Source organism: Haliotis asinina, chromosome 2 (genome assembly GCF_037392515.1).
Source record: "Haliotis asinina isolate JCU_RB_2024 chromosome 2, JCU_Hal_asi_v2, whole genome shotgun sequence".
NCBI lineage: Eukaryota > Metazoa > Mollusca > Gastropoda > Lepetellida > Haliotidae > Haliotis > Haliotis asinina.
Window position 1 is genome coordinate 50,088,294 of NC_090281.1, and position 18,938 is coordinate 50,107,231.

At 37.0% G+C, this 18,938-nt stretch overlaps 2 protein-coding genes across 2 annotated transcripts in view; one reads left to right on the top strand and one right to left on the bottom strand.

Annotated features, from left to right (window-relative positions):
* LOC137273871 (ankyrin repeat and LEM domain-containing protein 2-like) overlaps window positions 1-17,683 on the bottom strand; it is a 74,195-nt gene extending 56,512 nt beyond the window's left edge. The window contains exons 1-5 of the mRNA XM_067806767.1: window positions 17,099-17,683; window positions 15,289-15,431; window positions 14,335-14,529; window positions 9,754-9,948; window positions 4,022-4,144 (exon numbers count right to left, since the gene is read on the bottom strand). Coding sequence (XP_067662868.1) covers window positions 4,022-4,144; window positions 9,754-9,948; window positions 14,335-14,529; window positions 15,289-15,431; window positions 17,099-17,438 — 996 coding nt within the window. The 5' untranslated portion in view covers window positions 17,439-17,683. The remainder of the gene's footprint in view (window positions 1-4,021; window positions 4,145-9,753; window positions 9,949-14,334; window positions 14,530-15,288; window positions 15,432-17,098) is intronic.
* LOC137273872 (phosphatidylinositol 3,4,5-trisphosphate 3-phosphatase TPTE2-like) overlaps window positions 1-18,938 on the top strand; it is a 60,300-nt gene that overhangs the window by 21,894 nt on the left and 19,468 nt on the right. The window lies entirely within an intron of this gene.

Sequence of the window (18,938 nt, forward strand, 5' to 3'; positions counted from 1 at the left end):
ATCGCTGAGTGTCATGGAAAACCAAACTTTGACAAAGTGGTCTACTTCAAGGAGCAAAGTGATGAGCTTAACATCAATAACACCACTTGCATCAATAACATCACTTGAAATTCCAAAGGGAATAAATGCATCCTACTCGTCCAACATTCCCACTCTAGAGGTTCTCCCACTGCAGACCCTGATAGGATCCAGATATTTTGACCGGACTTGGCGTATTCCAGTGGTTATCAATCCAGCAACTGTCCACGGCTACTAGTATGGCCATGAAAATGGAACGTATGTGTTATCTATAGATACAGCAAGTTAATCTGTTATTGATTAACACTTCGAGATAAATCTATATGTTTTGTGTTTGTAAATGAGTTGCCATCAATCAAACACTGGAAGTAATAAGGACAAAGAATGATCCCTTTGGAGTTAAATATTTGTAAGAAAGAAGCCAGGTACATAAGTTCTGTGAAGGAGAAATAGCTAATTTATATGTCTGTACTTTGAAACCTATTTAAGTGTGTTGTTTAATGGCATCTCAGCAATACCTTAGTGGTATGACAGCTGCTGAAAATATAAGACTATACTCTGGAATATCTTTCTTTTCTTATGACAGATGTTAACATCCTCTAATTGCTTGTTTTATGTGTATCTTTTCTAAATGTGAGTGAGTTAAATGTTCAAGCCACGCTGCACAATATTCAAGCTTTATGGCAGTTGTATGTAAATGATTGAGTCTGGACCAGCAAATCCAGTGATCTACAGCATGAACATCTATCTAGGAATAGATGACAGGTGTCAACCAAATCAGTGAGTCTGACCAACCAGTTCCCAAGTCCTTTTATATAGTGCCATCTCCATACACTATGTGTTTGCTCATAGCATTACAAACATGCCGTAATGTTAACTTAAACTCTGTCAGCCTGACCACCTGATCCCGTTAGTCTCTAACATTATTTGAGAAGCTAAGAACAGATATGACTACAGATTATCAGACATTTAAAGCTTATCCTCTGCTGTGTGATGTTATATTCAAACTCTATCAAGGCTGCCTGAACATTATCTATTACTACTAGATTAGTGAACCTAGTGATTGACAGCATGAACATTATCATGTGACATCATAAATAACATGGACATGATTTTCGAGTTAATGTCAGTGACAAGCAAACAAATGTCTGTTAGGTTCTCAAGCATTAGATTGCTACAAAAAGCACTTATCTTATCCAGAATTTCTTTCTTAAATTGTCAGCATTCCCATAATTTTCTATGAAGTGCCTCACATGAAAATTCACAATTCCTGCCCCATGGTTGCAAGTCACCTAGTAAACTATCTTCTAGAAGTAAGGCCACACAAGGTCTATGGAATCGCTTGTATGAATTTATGCAATGTAATTCTTGTGGATCTAAAATGGCAATTGCCTCTAGTGCTCATCACAGGACAATTTGCACAGACAGGTCTCCAAGACTCTTGCTGCAATAAGATCGTAGTCAGAGATGGGGAAGATTTGTAAGGATGGAAAGTCTTCCCACTTAATCGTGCAGACGTTGTTGTGCCGTTGTGGTCTGCATGTTTCATTATGCAAGGGCAATTTTCGCAGTAGTTGTGTTGTGCATGAATCATTTGGAGCACAATTTCAATACACACTGAACACAAAATTGGTTATATTACAAGGAATCGTGTTGTTTTATGTGTCTGTACAAACCTCCAACATGGTCTCATAGCTCTGCACACCACTGTCTCGCAGAGATTATAGCAGACATTCAGTGATTTGTTCTCGTGTAATATCACCTCACGAACAGCTTTGTATTTCATCTAAACTGGATATAGTGATACCATTTGCTTTTGTTACTTCAAAGAAATTGTTCCCTTGTAATATGATCGAACAAATGGCTTTGTGTAACATTGAAAGCAGATTTAGTGTTGATATTTGCTTTCATTATTTTGATAATGGCGAATGACGATGATTGATTGTGAAGCAAGTTTGTTAGTAAGAGCACTTTGTACTACAGATATCCAAAACATTTGATGTTTGGGTTTTTTTTCATAAAAGGATAAACCTAAGAAATGTTTTTCATGGGCAACTGGTTAAATTGGGGTGGGAAACCAAGAGGGTCGATTGACCCACCAGGTTAATTAGGTGGGCCTGAGTGAGTGAGTGAGTGAGTGAGTGAGTGAGTGAGTGAGTGAGTGAGTGAGTGAGTGCAATATTGCTCCTCTGTCTACAATTTCTCCACATTATCAAACAGTTGACACAACTGTCACCATCAAGAGACTCAGAGCCCATTCTCCAGTGTGATAACTGAATGCTATATCAAAGAGCTGCCCCTCTTTTTGGGTCAATAAAATAATTCAAATTCAAAATTTAATCAGTTCTCACTTTATTGATGTTGTTTCCTTCAAATGTATCCTTTGCTTCAGTTTCTATCTCAATTCACACACAACTGACACCTCAATTGACAAACAAGGTCCATTACAGTCACGGTAATAAAATTTAACATGGTAAACAAAGTTAGCAGACAATAGCTGACAGGTTAGGTGAGTAAGTTAGTTCTTAACAAAGTTTTCCATGGTATTTTTGTCACATAACGTCATGTCACTTTGGAGGAAAGTGATGTTGATCATTGTAGGTTACAAGTTCAGACTAACTTATCACACCAATGTGTCCATCTATAAAGTGACGACCTATGAAGCTCTCAGTTCAAATTTGTCTTTAACAACCCATTCTTGTTGTAAGAGGGGACAAACAAGATTGGCTGGTCAAGCTCGCTGACTTGTTTGACACGTCACTGTATCCCAATTGTGTGGATTGATGCTCATGATGTTGATCACTGGATTGTCTGGGTTTGGACTTGTGTATTTACAGACCTTTGCTACATAGCTGGAATATCGATGAGTGTGGCATTTAACAACAAACGAACAAAACAAAAATGAAAACACCAATGGTAATAATCTGGGATTATAAATTTGGTTAAGTTAAGAACTTTGTTATCTTATTGTTAAATCTGTCCCAAGTTTGTCAACATTTGTCTATAACCAAATTCAATTTTCTTAAAGCCAAAGTCAGATTCATGTGAGTACAATCAAAGAAAACAATAAGCATGGAAACACAACTGGCAAAATTAGCCATGAAGTTTGAATAAAATGATAACTAACAGCTTTTTGGTAAGTTTGCAGACATTTCAAACCAAATTTCCAGTTTGACCATTTGAACCTCTGTGTCAAGTGTCTAATAAACAATACAGGTGTGGTACACTTATGTATGCACTTAACTGGACACACAAAATGTGATTACAGATTCAAGAAAAAATAACTGGGTTTTGCTTCATGTTTAATCTCTATGGTTTAAAAGTATCAGTTTCAAAATGATACAGAAACATGCATAATGTTTCATTAATAATATACAGATTTTGAATTCTTCCAGATTTCTAGAACACCTTTGTCTCATCTATTCCATTTTCTTCCTCTCACCGCCCTCTAACTTTTTGATAATACTAATAGTTCACTTTTTTATGTGCATTTTCAGGATGAATATCTTGCTCAAAGTGCTGTTATTATTAAACCAAATAAGTCAAACTGCCCGTGAGGCACTACAAGGTTCATAGTCACATGACTTATACCACCAGGTACCCATTTTCTGCTGGGTGAACAGAGGCAATTTTGAACAAACTGACCTGCCTAAGGTCAGATCACGTCTGTCACATGTGCTTCGTTGTGGGGCAAGACTGACATCATTGAAACACTCAGGAGGCAAGCAACAACGGTCACTCATTCATGGACTCTCCATGTTCAAAGTTGCATAACTTCAACAGATTTGTGACCTGAGCTCTATGGACATGACCACTTGGTATATGGTAATTCAAAGAAGGAACTAGACATGATATGACATGCTTGTGGCGTGACAAGCATATGACACCGAATGTAATTACCTCAATACTGGCAGACTAACCCACAGATATAGATCACAAGAAAGCATTGTCAGTCAAACAACAGGAGTCCTTAATGAGTAATGATAGAATACAAGTGTCTTACCTCTTCTGGAGTCTCTCCGTACTTGTTCTTAAGATGTCTGTCGAGACCTGGGTACCCCAGTAAGACTTCAATCACATCTGGGAAACCATACTTGCTGGCAAAGTGCAATGGCGACTCCCCACTCTGTCGAGGGATAAACAGCACAGTTATGTTTTCATAAATCAGTGAGACAATGGCCACAGAAATGGTGATTTAACAGTGAAATGAATAATTATATGATCTGAGGATTGTTAACATGGTTAAGGGAACATGAACACCGATTTTGGTGTTTTGATCATGTTTTCTTCCTGAGCTTTGTCGGTTGTTTCATGTGTCTTGTCCTAGCTTAGTCTGATTGTTCTAGCTTAGTCCGATGGTTCCTTAGTCTCCTCTTTGCTCAGTCTGATGTTTTATTTGTCTCTCTTAGTTCAGACCTATTCTATTCTATTCGTTTAGCCTTAGTCAAGACTGATATGCTTAGACTATATGCTTAGCTTCCGTTAATACTGAAGTTCTATTTGTCTAGTCTTGTTGAAGTCTGAGACTTCAATTGTTTAGTCTTAACTCTGAAGTTTCCGCAGTCGACAGTGTTCGACAAGTCTAGTCTAAATTTCGTCTGATGTTTCGATAGTTGAATCATAGTTTTGTCTGAAAACTTCAGTCCCAAGTTCAATTTGTTGAGGGTTAAGTTTGGTGTTTGATTTGTCTAAAGACTAAAATATCTCAGGCCTAGTCTTGATTAGTCAGATGTCTAAGCTGCACTTTAGTTCCTGAGGCAGACAGACTGCTATGCCAGCTTCAGTTATTCTCTATTCAAATAAAATATAAGTTCTAGATTTTCAGATAAATATAGTTTATCAATAAACTCAATACATAATGTATATCTTATGCACCGAGGCTGATGCAGAGGGGAGAGTGTTATTCCTCAGTAACAATGCATAGGAATGATATTCATTCTTTATGCCTAATGTTCGTCTACATGTAACACAGTCCCTAAATTATCCACATTTTAACTGTTACTGTTCAAACAAAGAAATCCAAAAGAATTTGATGACTTCTGCCGATTGTCTTTGACCAGCTTGAACCAAGACACTGATGGCTTCATTGACAGGTTCCAAATATATTAGGAATATTTTAGTAAGAGTTTAGTTTTATGTCGCTTTCAGCAATATTCCTGGTACATGGTAGCACTCAGGAATTAATCGAGGCTAGACCAGACAATCCTGTGCTTAACATCATGAGAATCGTTCTACACAAATGGGATATGGTGACATGTGTCAACGATCCCGAACCTCCTGATCCTGTTAGTCGCCTCTTACAATAAACATGGGTTGCTAAAGACCCGCTCTAACCTGGATCTTCACAGGTCTATTTCAGGACGAATCTGCTCAGTGGGGCTCTTGGAATAAATACTGCTGTGTAGGCTGTAGACTCCAGTGTGACTCCAATATTTCCAATTTTAAAAGCAAAATAATTCTTATTTCTGAAACCAATTGTTCAAGTGTGTACATTAGCAGACTAAATAAAAGTTTGAGTCTTAATAGTTATAGATTTATCAAGGAATGGGCTAAATATAAATTTTAATATCTTTTGAAAAATAAAAGGGATGAGAGTTAATTATGTGTGACCTTCCAGACTGTGCCAACAACCTCAGATGGTGCTGATGAATGCTCTTTATGTCAGCCTCTGGGTGACAGACCTGGCTGTTGTGAGAAAGAGTCATCTTAAGACTTCGATCACAATAGGTGGTTGTCACTCCCATAGCTTGCTTAGAAATGCTGTCTGACAAATAGTTATTGATATATATGTAAAAGAGTTGTCACACAAATAGTGTCCCAATGAACTGTCATACAAATAGTATTTGATATTCTGTTTAAACAACTCTCATACAGAAGCTTCCGTTGGTCACTAGGAACTGGTGTCACACAAGTAGTACTTGATACAACTTTGGAAGTGTTGTCATACAAGTAATATTTGATACAACTTGAAAGTGTTGTCATACAACAGTAAATAATATCCCCTTAAAAGTGGTTTCATACAAGCAGTGATTGGTATCCCTTGACAGCAGTGTCGAACAAATAGTAATTAATATCCTCTTGAAACTGCTGTCATACATATCGAAATTGATACTTGTTTGAAACTTTCGTGATACATATCTGACCAGTAATAGATACTCCCTAGCATGTAAAACCTTGCATCCATGTCAAGGCATTTGATTTCAACGCTGTTCAACAAACCCCTAGACTTATTTAATGTTTAATTGCTGATCTGCAGGATAAACTGATCTAGCTGGTGCTGTGGTATAGAATGCAGTAGAACACAGACAAGGCATCGGTTTGACATATTCATCATGTTAATGTGACGGCATATTGAAGGTCTTCCAGCCTTTGGGTAGGACACCATAACCATCTTCAGTGTACCCAAAGATTGTTTGACCTTAATGCAGGAAAATATCAGGCTCTGGCCCAAAGGCACTGTCTCTGCAGAGTCAAAGACAGCCGCAAGCCTTGCTAATGATCGGACTATGTGTCATTTGGGGAGAATTGAAAATATTATAGTTCTTCTCTGGGGTATATATAACATCCTTGTAGGTAAATATGATGTATTTGGCATCTGAAACTAACTCTCAATACCCAAATGTTATATACTGATATGTATAAATTTCTGCACAGACATGATGTGATGTTTCATTCTGCCATCTGTTTGAGCAATGAACATGATGTATCTAGGTCTTACCTTGGGTATATTATAGGTTGTTCAATGGAATGAAATGGGTGGGTTGATGTACCCTCTATGTAAGATAAACAAACATAGAGGGTACATCAACCCATGTTGACACAGGTTCAATATACCATGTGGTTGATATCTGAAGCCAATTTTTCATTCCCCCGCCATGGTCATGCTGGAATGTTGCTAAAAAAGGCTAAGCTCACTCTCTTGCCTACTCAAAACTGCCTTCTCCTTCTGGTAAAAAATTGTTGTTTTTGAGGCAATGATACATAAACATATGAGCAAGAGATTTTATAATTACACTTCAGTGATTTCAACATTTCTTAACATTTGTTGTTGAGCATAGTGATGGAAGTGCTACAAGAACGTTTCCAAAGATAGAAATGATATATTTTCTCTTCCATTTCATGTTTCTTAAAAAAAAAGATAATCACTGCAAATTACACAGAAAGCAGTAAACATATTTTCAAGTATTTGGTTTCAAGAGCGTGGGCTTAAAGCAACAACAGTACCAAGGTCATATAATGTAAGCTGCATCACTTCTTGCAGGCTTAATGCCATTCTTTGTGCCCTTTAGCACAAAAGCCAAGTTCTTATGTCTTGAGTGTTATACATTCAATTTGAATGTATGAATAATACTTAACCTTTTCCCCCATCAAATGTCTCGGGCACCACAGCAGTGTCTGGCTTACTGCTCAGATTATTTCAGGAACAGTCAACAATGTATTTCATTTGGAGGAGCTTTTTCTGGGAATACTGGTTTCTATATAACACTTCAGAGTGCTTGAGGTTTCCATACAAGTTGTTTTGGAGAACCCTAATTGTAACTGACTGAAAAAGGTATTAAACTACATTTTTTGTCTGTATTTGACCAAGGACAGACTAGCGATGGTGTTTTTATTTCAATTAAATGGCAGAAGTTGTTTTTATTAAAGTTAAATGGAATAAGTACAAGCTTTAAATCCACATAATCTTATATGATTTCAGAAGTTTTTACATCATCAAAAATTCACAAATTATTCACAAGAACTTTTCTTGATACAAAATATTGCATTCCATACATATACAAACAGGGTGGTGTGGTAGCATTGTGGTTAAGATGTTCACTCATGACACAGAAGACACGGGTTCGATTCCCCACTTGGGTAAAGTGGGTGAAGCCCACATCTGGTATCCATTACTATGTTATTGCTGGAAGATTGCTAAAAGTGGTGGAGAAACTAAACTCACTCAAATATATAACATGAGAATGGGAACATTGAAGATCTTGAGGGATGCAGAAAAATAGTGCATGTCTTGCGTATTGCCATAAAATTGGTAGTGTAGCTCACTTAGATTTGTAGCTAAAGATTAAATGGATCGTTAACATTGTAGATCTTGTGGGATGCAGAAAATAGTGCATGTCTTGCGGATTGCAATAAAATAGGTACTGTAGCTCACTTAGATTTGTAGCTAAAGATTGAATGGATCGTTAACATTGTAGATCTTGTGGGATGCAGAAAAATAGTGCATGTCTTGCGTATTGCCATAAAATAGGTACTGTAGCTCACTTAGATTTGTAGCTAAAGATTAAATGGATCGTTAACATTGCAGATCTTGAGGGATGCAGAAAAATAGTGCATGTCTTGCGTACTGCCATAAAATAGGTACTGTAGCTCACTTAGATTTGTAGCTAAAGACTAAATGGATCGTTAACATTGCAGATTTTGTGGGATGCAGGAAAAAGTTCATGTTTTGCATATTGCCATAAAATAGGTAGTGTAGCTCACTTAGATTTGTAGCTAAAGATTAAATGGATCGTTATCATTGCAGATTTTGTGGGATGCAGAAAAATAGTGCATGTCTTTTGTACTGCCATAAAATAGGTACTGTAGCTCACTTAGATTTGTAGCTAAAGATTAAATGGATCGTTAACATTGCAGATCTTGTGGGATGCAGGAAAAAAGTGCATGTCTTGCGTATTTCCATAAAATAGGTACTGTAGCTCACTTAGATTTGAAGCTAAAGACCAAATGGATCGTTAACATTGCAGATCATGTGGGATGCAGAAAAATAGTGCTGCCATAAAATAGGTACTGTAGCTCACTTAGATATGTTGTAACAGTCAAATGTCAACTAAGGGAAACATTAAATGTTAATGTCACCAAACAGTTTTGGATACATTCTGAAGAGTAAGAGTTATTATATTAACACTAAAATCTAAGAATCTCAACAAAATAACATTTCAATGAGAGGATAAACTTAATGTATCAAGTGCTCACACCTCTAAGGGAAATCCTTTCAGAGAATTCAAGAGCACGACTATAATGTAGAATGTTTACTAACTGAACATATGTTATAACCCGCTACTTACCACCAGATTTTCTTTCATTGTGGATATGAAAGACTGGAGAATGGTCATAAAATGGATGTTTTCAAAATATCTCTTGGAATCGCTATGAAGAATATCAGACTTGCATGTGGTCAGTGTGCAATGTCAAATCATTAAATGTGAAAAAAGAATGGAACTTAGCCCATTGAGCCCCACTACTAACTACACATTTGAAGATCATTACATTAAGAACACAAATGGTTGAATTATCCTTATACGATTTCAGCTTTTTATTGCCACTGAAGTGCATAAGCTCAAAACCATTATGGAAAATAGATGTCAGATGTTTTCCTTTCTGTTAGCTGAACTTGGAATAACTGATTAATATAAACTCAGCCTTTTTTCTGGAACACTGAGAGACAATCAACTCAACCCTGTGTCTGGAGCACTTAGCAACTCACCCATTTGTCTGGAACACTGAATATACAACCAACCCAGCCATTTATCGAGACACTGAGATACTACCAACTCACCCACTTGTCTTGAACACTGAGACACCACCAACTCACCCATTTTTCTGGAACACTGAGATACTACGAACTCACCCATTTGTCGAGACACTGAGATACTACCAACTCATCATTTTGTCTGGAACACTGAATATACAATCAACTCACCCATTTATCAAAGTTCTGAGATAAAATCAACTCACCCCTTTGTCTGGAGTATTGAGGTACAAGTCGACCAGGAAGTCAATCCGACGTGTCTGTGTTTCTGCATTGTCGTTGGTACCTGCATACAGCTGTTTGGTAAACTCTTGGTCTAGCAGAGTCTCAAGGACCAGCTTGGCCATGTCGGGTTTGTTCTTGTGAGCTGCCACGTGGAGAGCATTGTAACGGAGACCTTCCTGCAAGGGACATAACTCCATAAATACCACAGATCTTTTGAATACTAGAAGATTACAAATGGAGACCCTTGTGCAAGGGACATAAATCTGTACGTCAAACAGCATACTTAAAGATTACAATTGGAGAGTTTTGGGCAATGGACATAACTCTATATATATATATGAAACAGCATACTTGAAGACTACAATTGGAGACCTTCCTGCAAGGGACACAACTCATTCCATCCTGCATGCCAGGAAGTACAAATTATATGTGACAAGCAGGTTGCAGATCCATGTGTCAATAAAGAAACTTATGAACCAGCTTGATTGTTAATGACAATTAATGTGTTATGAATAATTGGCAGATATCATGGCTTTTGTTGCTCATCTTAAATAAATTTCACAAAAATTCATGTCAGAATTGTAACCAGTGTTTAATCTACACAGGACAGACGAACAGTGATCAATCATATACAACTATAATCATTAACCCTTGCAACAAGTTATTACAAATAAGTTGCACATCCAGTAGGAGGAAACTCCACATATGTGCCAGAAAATCAATACGTAATACATATGCATACAAATCAGTGTTCAACACACTGGTGTGATGGTCTGGGTCTAAACTAACTCCTGTGCCAGTGAAAAAACATAAGTGGTGATTGAGTTTATTTCAGAGACAACCAAAGTAAGACAGGTTCTATGTCATTTGAAGTCAGCAATGACAAAACTATTCAACATACTGGTCTGATGGTCTGCATCTAATATAACTCCTCAGGGACCAGTGAAATGACATAAATGGTGATTGAGTGTTACTTCAGGGACAACCAAAGTAAGACAGGTTGTATGTCATTTGAAGTCAGCAATGACAAAACTATTCAACATACTGGTCTGATGGTCTGCATCTAATATAACTCCTCAGGGACCAGTGAAATGACATAAATGGTGATTGAGTGTTACTTCAGGGACAACCAAAGTAAGACAGGTTGTATGTCATCTGAAGTCAGCAATAACAGAACTATTCAGCTTTAATGAAATTACGTATAAGCTGAATATGCAGAAATTAAGTGAAGTAATATCATTTTAAACCCTTTTTGGTCAGCAGCAACAGGGCCAAAAGACATCCATCACATTCAGTAGGAAATTGTTTTGGTTGACCAATGCCACACCAGGTTAATTCTAGGTGGGCCCCTTTTAGATTTGGGTGTTTGAAGTTTTTAGCAAAATGAATGTAATGAATTTTTATGTTAATAAACTGTTACAATAAGCTCATAATTTTTTCCTGAGATATGATCATTCAAGTTTAAACCAAAAATTACTAAAAGAAAGATTTTAGAAACACCTAAGCTTTCACTGGCTGAACTTATTATAACAACCAAATAGGCATATTACTGCACGTGGATTAAAACTGGTTGACATCATCATGATAATAGTTTTGGGCACGATTGCAGCAAACGATAATATTTATAGCCTCACATTTTCTTAGGCTGCACCTGCAGTTTTGGGATGCACTTTACAAATATTTCGTGTCCACAGGACAAAACTCAGATTTCTGTCAGAAGCAATTTATATTTTGATGCGGAAATGCTGCAGAAATGCATCCAAGGTGTAACCCTGCTGTACATTTTTAAATGTGGTGGTTCTATTGACCACTGATCAATTTTGGTCAGCATCAGATGGACCGTGTACAGCGTATGACAATTAGTCTTTAACTCATAGTTAAAGTGGTTAAAGCAGGTCCTTTAAACATTTATTGCCATGCTATAATTGTGATGCAGGGATACGAATGTCAAACAGCTAGTTATACTTCATTGTTACAGAATTCTTTACATCCAGGACGTTTTTGTATTTTACAACCTTTGAGAAAGTGACAAATGATGCCAGTTATCTCCCCTTATTGGCTGCGGGCTTGACATTCAGCAGCCCACCTCTCTTTTTCAACACCCACGCTAATCAGTTTGAGATTCTTTGAGCAATTTTAACACTATTAATTATTCATATACCCACAGTATGAGCAGAATTACTGTAGGCCATGTCCAATCTCAAAGAACATCACCAATAACGAAACAAGGACAACAATAATAATAATAATAATAATAATAATAATAATAATAATAATAATAATAATGTTCACTTAAAACATCATAATATTTGGTCAAAAATTGTGAGCCTGTTTCAGACATGGCAGAGATGTCTCAGAAAACGAATCTTTATTGGCTTTTAAAATTTTTAGATATGTGATGTTGAAACACAATTCTTTGAAATAATTGTGAATAAAGGACATGTCATCATGGAAACGTGAACCCATAAATATTATTGGAACTACTCCACTTCTGAATCACTAATGTACAAATATATTTTGATAATATTGTATCTAAAGTTAATTTTTCTGCACATACTTTATCAATAAATTCTTTCAACCACTTTTGCAAAACTACCCAGTTCACACAGAAACTAAAAAGGTTATTATTTCTTTTGTATGCAGATGAAACAATGATGTTTCAAAATAAATAGTGGACAGCAAAAACACCCAGACAACTAATAAACTGAAATACAATCCCAAACGAGGGATTGTCTGTCAGCATTCTCTAAATATTTTGTGCAATAGCAGGAAGAAAAGAACAGAATTATATTTTTAAGTTATAATAATTGGAATTCTTCAAAATACATATGTCCTTCAATATCTTGAAATCCATTCTTTACGATTTTTGATAAATTGAACAGAGTAAAGGGATTAGAAATACATGTATATAACGACAGAGCACATTCATATATGTGTGCATAGGATTCGTGAGTTATGTCCAAATAATCCGACCCGTGAAGGTCCGGGGGTAGAATAGGCCTTCAGCTACCCATGCTTTCCATAAAAGGCGAATATGCTTGTCATAAGAGGCGACCAACGGGATTGAGTGGTCAGGCTTGCTGACTGGTTGACATATGTCACTGGTTCCCAATTGCGCAGATTGATGCTCATGTTGTTGGTCACTGGATTGTCTGGTCCAAACTCGATTATTTACAGACTGCCGCCATATAGCTGGAATATTGCGGAGTGCGGCGTAAAACTAAACTCACTCACTCACTCCAAAAAATCCAGCACATCAAATTTAATGGTGTACATGTCAGATGGATGACAGTATTGATAATAATCAACTGTCTTTCCAAAAGGACATGATAATAAAAAATAGGGAATATATTGGTTACATTGTCGTTTATAAAACACACTGTTTCTCTATGATCAACAAGAGCACACTAATTGGGTAGCATCTGACAGACATTAGCTTTTTAAAAATAGCCCCAAAGGCCCAGATAAGCTGCATATCTGGGCAAAAATCGCAGAGAAAGTTTCCAATGACACATTAAAAAATCATTATTGTGTACCAATTACGCATTTAAAAAGTTAGATAAACAAAAAGTTTAAATCATATGCATACGGAAAATATTTATAGAAATCGCTTGCGTAACGAAAAAGACATTGTTAATCAAGCTGTACTGTTAGCATAGGACTAGGGTTGTACTGTCAGTACAGGACGAGTGATGTTTTTCAAATAATTTCCACAATATTCAAGTTGGTTTTGATTAGGTATACCATAAGGCAGTACATACATGCTTAGTAAACTTACTCAATGTTACTTACTTATGTTATGGTAAATATGAACAGAACAGGACATCTGGTCATTTCATAGATACGTTCAGTCAGACTTGTTCAAATTCAGTGTTCTCTCTTTCAAAGAAACTATCAAGTTATTCCTTCTTTGAAAAAAGTTCTGTAAGGTACCATTCTTAATAATAATGCAGCACTAACATTTTCTCAAATTTCACTTGCAAGATTCATATGAAGTTCATATGAACTCTTGAGTGAGACAAGAAGATAGATAAGATATCATGAGAACAGAAGAATTTGTGAGTTTTGTGATTTAAACACTGTAGCAAATAAATATTATTCCTTACTAACAGGACTGTGGTATGTTGCTTTCTGAAAATGCCTCATTAATAAATATCATGTTATCCCAGTATGGAGAATTTAACTCCATTAATGTCAAGAAAAGGTGCATAATGAAAAAGAATCTGTCAGTATATATTACAAGCTATGGCCCAAGGAAGTAAAGAATATGATCCTTCAGCATTTCTCATGAAACCAGGACAGTAGGGTAGCCTAGTGGTTGAAGTGTTCGCTCGTACCCCCGATGACCCAAGTTTGATTCCCTACATGGGTACAATGTGTGAAGTCCATTTCTAGTGTCCCCCGAAGTGATATTGCTGGAATATTGCTGATACTAAAGTGGTGTAAAACTAAACTCACTCAATCTTATCAAACTATGACATAACATGCCCCACAGATCTGTGGACATCTGCATGAACACTGGTTGACCTTTATCCACATTTACAATAACTTAAAGAACTCACATGCAGAATGACAGGGGTGTCTCCACTACTGACAAGGTAGCGAGGGTTACTCCACACCATCGATAGAAACTGGTTCTTGTCTCCTCTCTCAATTGCCTTTCGTAACTCTGTCAAGTCCTGGGTCTTTGGACCTTTGAAGTTGCTCTTTTCAGATGTGACTCCTGTCATGGCATGCTCTAAGTTGCCATTGCTTGGCTGCAGGAAAAAAACAAGCAAAAATAAACATGAAAGATGTGTAGGGATGGTTTCTAAAATGTATCTGTGATAAACTGACAGTCACTCCAGAAACCCATGTTTAATATGCATATAGGTATGAGATTAGAGGAAAGACAAGGTTAGGACTAATGTTGGTTTATGTGCTGGCCTACTGAAATACCATGTGGCAATTTTAGCTTGGACATTTATCTCTGCTACGTTCCACTGGCAGAGAACAAACCAGTCCTTGTTAATGTTATATCCTCTCATAACCAATTACATGGCAGGGAAACAACTAGTAACATCTGCTGTGACACTGTTAGGTGTCAAACTCCATAAACAAACTCTCCTAAGGCTAAATAAAAAAAAAAGAAATGTTTCTTGGGCATTGGCGAGTCACTTTTAATTGTGCGCATGACAATTTTTTGTTGCCATTTTAAAAAAATAATTTTGACTTTTCCGTGTCCCAATCACCCATTTGTCCACTATGAGATGGTGTGTTGCTTGCAAGAATGAGAACGCCTGAAACTACAACTCATTAACACATGCTAAACCTTTCAAGATGTATTTCTGAGAGAAAGAAAAATTAAAATATGTGTTTCTCTCTCGTTACTTATTGTATCAAACATCAGAAGAAAGGTTCTACAACCCTCCTCACTTTTGAAAAAAATGTGCGCAAGAAACACTTAATCTTGTTTATGCAGCCTAAACAGAGAAGATGAAGGTTTGTTATAGTTTTGCTGATTAAACCAATCTTACCTTTGAAATAATTGGAGAAGAATAACTTGGATTACGAGCATATTCTACTGCCTCTGCTCTGTTGCGAAACACCTTGAATCTTGATCCTGGGTGCTTCTTCATAACAGAGAAGGCGGCCATCTTGTCTGTGTACACATACTCGCCTGGAATAGCAGAAGCAATATCATCACTCACAGGATAATGATGATCCAATTACTGATAACATACATGTGTATTGGAAAAAAGTTCTAGTTGCATAAATGACAAGACATTAACAAACCTGAAACTGAATGACCTGGAGACGAATAAGACATAATGTTGAGAATGAAGTCATAGGGGTTGAACGACAACAAATTTACAATCCGTCTACTCGATTCCCTCAATACCCAACTGATAAGGACCATGTATATTAATATTTTATAAGACCTGGCATAAAATATTGAGATACATGCACAAAAACAATCTGTTCCTGACACAAGAAGCTGATACAATTTTCATTTTGAAGTTATTGTCAGTAAACAAAGTATCATGTGGCAAACCAGTGTGTGAGAGAGTGAGTGAGTGAGTTTAGCTTAACACTGCATTCAGCAATATTCCAGCTATATGGCGGCGGTCTGTAAATAATTGAGTTTGGACCAGACAATCCAGTGATCAACAACATGAGCATCGGTCTGCACAATTGGGAATCAATGACATGTGTCAACCAAGTCAGCGAGCCTGACCACCTGAACACTTTAGTCGCCTGTCACAACAAGTATAGTCGCCTTTCATGGCAAGCATGGGTAGCTGAGGACCTATTCTACCCCGGGGCCTTCACGGGTCTGACAAACCAGAATCATGTAGTCCTGTAGGTACGTACCCATGTAATGCTTAAATGTCAACTTGTTGTAGTATGCATCATAGCCCCATATAAAGAACAAAACCGTTTCCTCCTTACGTGATTTTTCAAAGACTGATAACAACAGAATAAAATATGCCATAATTATTATGATCCCATGCTGAACATATGTAATCAAAATACTGTTTGGTAAATGCTATCTTTAAAAACGAATGCCATGACGTTGTCAGTGAATCTGACTGCAGAGAAGAAGCATAGAATGGCAACGAGATATATTCATGGTTTGTTTCAAATTCTGACATGAAAAGATCTTCTGCATCATTATCACCTTGTAAAAAATTTTCAGGCATTCAGAATGACAATCGGTCAATGTCACTGATAACAAAATCACATCAGTGCAAATGCAATAAATTATTCATAAACATTAAAAATAATTCATTAAGTTCAACCGAGAAAGAAATTTATGAACAGAACATTAACTGTCAGCTTCAAAATGTAAAACCTTCAGCTTCATAAACACCTAACAGTAAACACAAAACGATAAATATTTTCTCCAAGAAAAATCCATAAGATGGGGGAGGGGTTGGCTTATAGCAGGTAACTGGCATTTTGGGGTTTGCATAATAATGTCGTATAAAATATAAAAGTTCACTTGCTTGCATCAGCACACAAGAACTTGAAGAAGTGTGTATGGATCCATGCACAGCGATCGATTTTATTTGTACATTCACACGTTTTGAACTTAATCAATACATGATTTACACACTAAAAGTAACAAACAAAAGTGAAAAAAAATTCATTTCAATGAAAATGACCACATTGCATGTTTGTCTTTGTTTAAGTCACTTTATGGGGTAGCTAGCTGTACAGAGTGAGTTTGATTCATGGCACATTCGTGTGCAATTGGTGTTATCATTTCTGCAACTCTTGACAACTGAATGAAAGTGGGTGTTGCCTTTCGTGACTGAAAATAGTAATTAAATTAGTTCTCACCTTCGGTGTTCTTGTCACCTGAGTCTAGAGACACTGCATAGAAAACTGACCCATTGCTGTCGGCGTTGCCTGCTTTAGAATCCTGAGCACGTTGGACATTTTCCGTCGATTTGCTTTTCACTGACGTATTCGTATCCGAGTGATCGCTCGCTTGTTTCGTCTCTGTCGCTTCTGGGGGTTTGTCTCCATACTTATCCGTATACAAATACTTTGCTAACCTCTTCTGAAAAAGTAACTTCGTTGTGGGAGTGATAGGACCAACCGACTGTCCATACGATGTAAGTTTTTCTCTCAAATCTGAAACAGAAAGTTCCTTCACTGAAGATAGCACCTCGTCCATGTCTGTTCTGCCGTTAGTTAGGCGTGTCTTCGTTTGCCACTTATTGATCACATGAGCTGTTGCTTTGAGCACTGTAAATGTGTTAGAATATCGCAGTCAGTCGGTATAAGTTGGCTTGCAAACGTAAATATTTTGGTTTGAAATTCCCACATGTCGATATCGCAATGGTCGCGCGTCATTTCCTTGTGTGGAAGTAACGTTGGATTTGATTGGACATTTCCAATTTAGGTCATGGACTAGCTAGTAGACAACTAATATCATTATTCGCCAAAGCACATTGTTAATGGCTGTGCAACTACGAAACATAATGGTGTATGCTAGGGTTGAATCGAAGGCATTATAACATGAAAATCCGTTTCACTCAAATTCAATTTGAAATGATAATTGCATTTATATTTCCAGGGACCATACCATATCATACTTACATCAATCACGTCACGATTGCCTCAAATATGCTTGATGGAACAATGCTTTATTTTCGGTTTCAAAGAAATGCTTTCGGCTGAATACTGCAATACTCAGACGATAATTATTTTTATAAGATGACAATAATACATGCACATCCATATAAAACCAAAAATATTTGAAAAAAAAACAATGAGAAAAAACAAACAAACAAACCTAAAGACAAAAAATATAATAAAAACAAAGTAAAAAACAGAAAACCGTGACAAAAACAAAGCCAATTATTTTCTGGGACAGTTAAAAATGCTACTAGACAGTGCTACAATATGATCTTGTCGGTGGAGCCTGCGTAACAGGAAGCCTGGGATGTACGTTACAGCATGGTAATGTGTGCCTCACAGTGGATCTTCCTGGTAGGGGGTAATCGCTGAGTCTTGACCTGCTGACCATATCACATAACTCTCACAATATACGTAGAGGCACCTGCAAACATGCTGTCCAGCTCGGGGGATCAGAAATCGTCTTCATGGTGTTACTTGGATAAAATACCTGAAGGTAATGTGTGTTGATCTTACAAAGAATACGGGAGCGCTAGTATGTGAGTTGTTCTGAATGCACATACCTTGTGTGTTGTGACAAGTATAAAGAATTCTGGGCGTCGGTCAATATTGTGTTTCCTTATTTTTTGCGCGTGCTAAGAGCAAGAGGAAAAATGAACCGATACGAATAGTTTTTTCTAAATATATATTTTGTATAACGTTGAAGTCCATCCCATTTACATACATGCTTACAACTCTTTGTTTTTCCCTCGATCACTGGGTGCCAGTCTCAATGGCTCATCATATATTTCAGTCTCAACTCCCTAGGGAGCCTACAACTCATGCAGCCACTATAGGCGCTGATGCCTATTTTCTCTTTTATTTCGTGCTTTTTCTTGTAATAGTAAATAGTTAACAATTTAAGTCAACAGGATCAGCTTTTGCTACAAGTGGCTAAATTAAACATTGTCCACATTAGCAAGTAGTTACTGAAAATCGTATTAATGTACTCACGTATTGTTTCTTGGAATACATCTTCAAGGAATGAAATACCCGA